This window comes from Papaver somniferum, unplaced genomic scaffold (assembly GCF_003573695.1).
Source record: "Papaver somniferum cultivar HN1 unplaced genomic scaffold, ASM357369v1 unplaced-scaffold_44, whole genome shotgun sequence".
In the NCBI taxonomy this organism is placed as follows: domain Eukaryota; kingdom Viridiplantae; phylum Streptophyta; class Magnoliopsida; order Ranunculales; family Papaveraceae; genus Papaver; species Papaver somniferum.
In genome coordinates this window covers 19,207-25,711 of record NW_020646971.1, presented here as the reverse complement: position 1 = coordinate 25,711, position 6,505 = coordinate 19,207, and the positions used below count along the sequence as shown (strand labels likewise).

The 6,505-nt window shown below is 36.2% G+C and overlaps 1 protein-coding gene across 1 annotated transcript; it reads right to left on the bottom strand.

The window, feature by feature from the left end:
- Positions 1–2,351: 2,351 nt before the first annotated feature.
- Positions 2,352–5,499, bottom strand: LOC113342574 (WRKY transcription factor 71-like). Its single transcript, XM_026587078.1, has 5 exons — positions 5,409–5,499; positions 4,746–5,374; positions 4,416–4,580; positions 3,777–4,191; positions 2,352–2,705 (listed from the first exon to the last, which is right to left on the bottom strand). The coding sequence occupies exons 2-5, from the start codon at positions 5,309–5,311 to the stop codon at positions 2,655–2,657; spliced, it is 1,197 nt and encodes a 398-aa protein (XP_026442863.1). The 5' UTR covers positions 5,312–5,374; positions 5,409–5,499; the 3' UTR covers positions 2,352–2,654.
- Positions 5,500–6,505: the final 1,006 nt, after the last annotated feature.

The window sequence follows — 6,505 nt, the reverse complement described above, 5'->3', positions numbered from 1 at the left end:
TATCAATCAAAAACGAACTAAAAATAATGGGTTTATGAGAATACATAATAATGAGTTTTCTTATAAAAGATTGATTAATTAATCGACCACGACTAACGTTTATAAAAAATGGGGAAAAGAAAAGGAAAGAAAAATAAAATAAAAATTTAAACTCAAAAGTCCGCTACCTAGGTCAGGTTTGATTGTTCTGTTGTTAATAATTTTTTTTATTAGATTAGAAGTATACATGGTTAGTGTAAGTTAGTCATTTATAGGGTAGACGGCCTGAGCACATCCTGGTCACCACAAAATTAAGGAGCGCCCAAAAAATTCGTTCCAACTTTCATGTTACCAGTTTGTAGCCACCTTATAGACCCAAGCCCAGAACTGGACCTATATAAACCATGGTATTTCTGCTATTTTAGTACTAGTAGAAGCCAAATTCAGTGTGGCATGAGAACCAAGTAGAAACCGATTCGGCGTGACATGATATTAGTAACCCGCGCCCCTTACTCGGAAATTGGTCGCCGAGTGGCTAATGTAGGACAAATTCTGTAAAATCACGAAAAGCATAACAATTGATTAACCAAACAAATGGATGAAATCCAAGTCGTGGCTGATTCGCCTTTCTTATGTTTTTACAGCTAAAGCTCGAGCTCGTGTATCTTGAAAAAACGATATTCGAACCAATTGATTAATTTTTTAAAGCTAAAATCTTAACCTTTTGTATTTCTTTTTTTTTATTGATTTAAACATCCTAACCAAACCAAATATGTATGATGGCATGCACTTTAATGTACTGTACGTGGTGGTAGTGGCCTTGCCAGGCATATTGCATATGTCGTACGTATAATCATGCATGTATACTACTGAACGCAAGCAAGCTTAAGGGTATTAGATGCTGTTGGGCCAAAGTTAAATGGATGACACTGAGTGATGCGTGACTGTAAAAATACCAAAATATGCAATCAGAACCCTCTGAAAAATAAAAAAGGTGTTAACAAAAGTTAAAGAATTGGTACCAATTGAATGACTTGAGCAGATAGTAGAACACACTCGAGGATATTTCTTTTTTGTAAATGGTCTTCTTTTTATGCATTTTTGTGAATAGTTTCTTATAGTCTGACAACTTGGATTAATTTCTATGGTTAGGAAGCCCCAAACAAGCATCCCGCTGCAAATCGGTTTTGAAAGACAGTTGGAGTTATAGGATTCAACATGGCACTAGAGTGAGTGTACCACATGTATACACCAAGTCACCCAAATAGAGTGCTACATGAAAAGAATACTACGTGAATTCGGTTAGCTGGTTTTGATATCTCTCCCGGAGGTCAGCAGGCAACTGGCATTGAGTCATCTGAAACTGATTACATGTGACAAAAAAGATATGATCTGGAAATTCTAAGAACACAATATATCCTTCATCCTTGTCTCCGTTCACGTATGTGTAAAGTGCAAAATGTATTTATAGTAGTGATACTTGCTAATGCATATAATGCATTTCCGAATTCCGATAAGTATATAAATACTGTTGGAGCATAGCTTATGGAAGAAAGAAAGAAAGAAAGAAACAAACAGATGAAAACCGACTACTGAAAAGAAATACATACATAGATATAGCATTGAAGCAAAGACATGGTCACATGGACAAAGACTTTATAACCTAAAATTAACATTCATCATGATCAGTATACAGAACTTAATTTTCCAAGTACTACTTCAAGCAATTACTATCATATCTCTCTACCAAGATATCGTCTTCTTCTTAATTGTATTAACACATCAAAAAAAAAGAACAGCACCATTAAATGAACCAAAAGCTTCAATGAGAAAATGCACCACACCAAAAGAAGAAGTGAAATAAAAGCAAACATCAACTCAACAAGGATGAAAACTGGGGTATGGAGTAGTTACTTGTTCTTTCCAAGTTGCACTCTGAACACACACATTTCAGGAAATGCATTACACTACTCCCATTCCCAACAATCATACATACCCTCTCCACAATGTCATAAATTTCCTTTTCACTTATTCCGAACAAGGAACAAAATCAAGTTCCCAAAATTATTCTAAATGTCTAACATTCCCATAAGTACCCACTGTTGATTCTCACACAAAACATACAAAATAAAAAAGTTAAATTACTATATATGTAGTTATTAGCTAGTTCCTTCCATGAAAGAAACCCTAATAATCATCCCTTTAAAAGAACTAACCCTAGCTAGCTGGCTGCATTACTTATAGTAAACATGAGTCAGTGTATATTCCTTGAAGGAAAAGAACAAAGATATCAAACAGATGCCAAGAACAAAGAAAGAAAGAAAGAAACAATTTAAGACTCTAAATCTGAACATATTAGTAGATATTCATTATGAATCAACAAAAGAAACCAATTAAAACTTCATTGATGAAACAGTCAAGTTACATGCAGTAGCTATACTGAGATAAATCCATAAGATCATTGAAAATAATTACTATTGATCAGCAAAGTTTTCGTCTAATGTATATAGTAGAGACTAAAGGGTCTAGCTAATCTTCGATATCGTCATCATTAAAGGGTATTAATAATCTCCGTATAATTAATCGCGACTCGATTAGTAAGAGGTAGTAACAACATACCTACAGGGAGATATTTAGAAGAGAAGATTAAAAATAAGTTGACAAGTATTAGTCATTCATTCATTCTTTCTCATAACAATATCTTGAAGTAGCCCATGATCCCTAAGAGCAACTGCAGTGGTGCGAGTATAACCAAAGATTAAAGACCAAAAAAAACGACCAAAAAATAGTTTAGTCTGCAGTGTGACGCTACGGGACGAAGACTAAATTTGATCGAGCGTAAAATAAATCACCGCGTGAAAACGGGCGGATAATCCAGTTACGTTTGATTTCTGGGCGGACATATAAATTACGTTTGAGACGAGCGTACGTTAAATTTACGCCTGACGACAGGCGTAAATATAAATTACGTTTGATGTGGGACGGGTTTCTAAATCACGCCTGAGTAGGACGGACTTTTGGTGTACGTCTGAGTGGGACGGATTTTTGGCATACGCCTGAGTGGGACGGAGTTTTGTTGTACGCCTGATGATAAATGTGGCGTAACAAAATTTCACGCTTGAGTGAGAGAGCCATTTGTGCAGCAAAAGATTTAAACTTTCTATACTTGGAATTGTTTTTAATACTGAATGAGGTTTGGGCAAAGCTTTATGGGTAATTAACATGAAACGAATGAGATCTCTAATAGTAATCAAATGGGTTTCACTCATTTCTCTGTAGGTTCTAATGATCAGGCGTAATACAAAATGAATAAAAAAGTTTTGTTGTACAAATGTCCGTCTGATTATGGTCAGGCGTAATACAAAATGAATGGGCGTAAAATCTATGTCCGTCTGGGTGGGACGGAGTTTTGGTGTACGCCTGACTGTGACGGAGTTTTGGTGTACGCCTGAGTGGGACGGAGTTTAAATCAACGCCTGGCTTCGGGCGGATTTTTCCTTCACGCCCCATGAAACGTACATTTCAGTTACGCCCGTCTCAAACGTAAAATTTAATTACGCCCGTCTAACAAACGGATACCAAATTTACGTTTGTTAACAAACGTACTTTAAATTTACGCCCACCAACAAGCGTAATTCAAATTTACGCCCGACTATATTAGGATTTGGGATTTGGTCTCGACCAAATATGGTCTGGGATTTGGTCTTGATCTGGGATATGATCTTTTACTCCGTCCCACTGCGGTACAAACTCAGCCCAAATTTTTAGTTATACTCGCCCACTGTGGATGCTCTAAGCAGTGTGGACGAAGCAGTAGTATTTGGTGACGACGCTGAGGTGCAAAACCGACGGCCCTCAGATAAATTCACAACGCCCATACTAGCATTTGTAACACAGTTAGCCGTAGCAGTAGCATCACTACCAAAATTCAACGGTGACAAGTTACGAAAATACGGTGGTACTTGTTGGTGGTGGTGTGGGTATAGATGGCTTCGTGTCATTTGCATTGGCACACCACCGATAGACGAACCAAAACCACATCCAATCTCTGATTGCAGAAACCCAGCAGCTGAAGCACTTCCTCGAGGCATAACAGGACTTGTATGTGTATGTTTCCCTTCATATGTAGTCACAACAATCGTCGGATCATCACAAGATCGTTCAACGCGCTTCTTAACACCACAAGACGCACTCGTGCAGCGGTAATAACTCCTACAACAACAACAACCATAATAACCAAAAATCAAATTCTGAAAAATGAAACAAACTATTAACCCACAGTAGTTGTAGGGTTTGGCTTTAGTTACTCATGGTCATGCATACAAAATTCAGTATGAACCCCACATTAATGGCCGGCCATAACTGATAGGACGATGAAATTGATGGAAATGAGAAGAAAATAAAGAGATTAAATGGTGGGTGTGAAATTTAAGTACCTCGGGAAAGGGCTGTTCTTGACAGCTTTTTGACCGTACTTCCTCCATCTATAGCCGTCTTCTAGATGATCAACCTCACTTTTTGTCATGAACGCAAATCTTGGTTCTCTCTGTTTCTTGTTCTGATTCCCCTTCTTTATTTTACCATTTCCTTTCAAATTCGACCTTTATAATTTTACACAAAACAAAAATTTAAATATAAAGTCGATAACAAAATCATTAATTACAATACCATGGATTTCAATTCTCATATAAATATCTATAAGCTCTGAAATGCATGGTGTATTCGTAGTGTAAGAAAAAACTAATAAAGAATAAACAATTACATACTGTTGTTTCTTCTTCTTGTTGTTAGTAGTAGTCTTCTGATCATCATCATCAAGTTGATCAGGATCATCTTTAATACTCGCCATGATTTCATCATTGGTTGCTTCATTTGGTGACGAAGAAATCGATGAAGGAGTTGCAGGCAAGTTTAACACTTCCGATGTAGTAATCGACTCCGTCGGTGGTGGTGGTTTTTGTGATTGTACTTGTGAAGATGTTGGTGGTGGTAATGGCGGTGGTAGTGATAAACTGGATGCTGATGATGGTGTTGGTTGTTGTAGTAAATCAAATATAGAAGGATGATGAGTACTAGTAGTAAAATCCTGAATCCCTAACAAATCCATAAACCCTAAACAAGTAGAAGTAGAAGATGAAAAAGTTGAACCGATCTTCTGATGATAATCCATTTCAAATAAACTTGATAAACTGTTACTAGTACTCATTCCATGATGATGATGATCACCAAATGATGGTGTTGCTGTTTGAGTTGTTGTTGTTCCCATCATCATCATCATCATATTGTTGTTATGATTCTCCATATGATCTGATTCAAATTTCCTCTCCATCATCAGACCATTTTTTTCTAGCCAGAGAAGAGAAGAGAGAAAAAGTGGAGAAGAAGAAGAAGAAGAAGAAGGTGTGAATGAAGAAAGAAGAAGAAGAAGAGAGGAGAAAGAATATTTTTGTAAAGGATGGATGATTCAGTAGTATTCTATGTATTAGAGAAATGTATGTAGAGAGGGGTTTGTGTTTTATGTGTATGTGAAACGGATTGAGATTAGGTTAATTTTAATTAGGACTTAAGATAATGGTGGTGGTGGATATTGATTGACTGGCTATAGGCAGTCAACTAGAGGAGGAGGTGACTAGGATGATGGTGCACGGATTAAGCTAAGCTTTGGAAAGGCCGGTGTCGCAATAAATGCATCAAAAAGTATTTTGTCTTTACAAATTTGGCCGTAGGGATGTGGTTTTGAGCTTTGCTTTTATACGATGGGAAATGCCATAGGGGTGGTGGTGGTATTTGCATTCACATGATGAAGAGTGAAGACAGCTTAATTAGTACATAATATATCCCATTAGCTATTAATTTTATCTTTCTGGTTTTAATTCACATAATTAGGATTTTTACCTAAAATCGGAACATGTTTTTACCCATAAATATAAGATATATTCATTTAAATTTTACGCTTATCATCTGATACAAACAGTTCAGCAAACCGATGAGAATAACTTTCTGCGCGAAACAATGTAGTACGGATCGTGCGTTCATTTGCACTGAGTCACCCAATACGAACAGTCCAGTTAACTCTTTTTATAGTATGAATCGTGTATCTGTTTCCATCCAGATAAAAATCTATCTATTCTGGAAAAATTGTTTATACCAAATGTATAAAATTTTATTATCCCTGTGATCGTAAACTAATACGGAAAACATTTCAATGAAGAGATGAGAAATTTAAATAAAGTTGTGAGTTGCAAAATTAAACTCAAAACATTTGTTATTATTGCTTCAAAAAAGAAAACAAAAAACACTTATTATTAGTATTGTGTAGCCTAGTTAGCAATTCGGGATTCGGCAAACGTACGGATCAGCAAACGTACGAGTATTATACGGTTTTGTAAAAACCAAACTCGGTCAAAAATTCGGTCAACGGAACGTGATTAGTCAGTAATTCGGAACATCATACGTACGTGTATAATTCGATTTATAAATGTGAGTTCGGTATCTATATATGATAAATAATTAGTATTTATAAGGT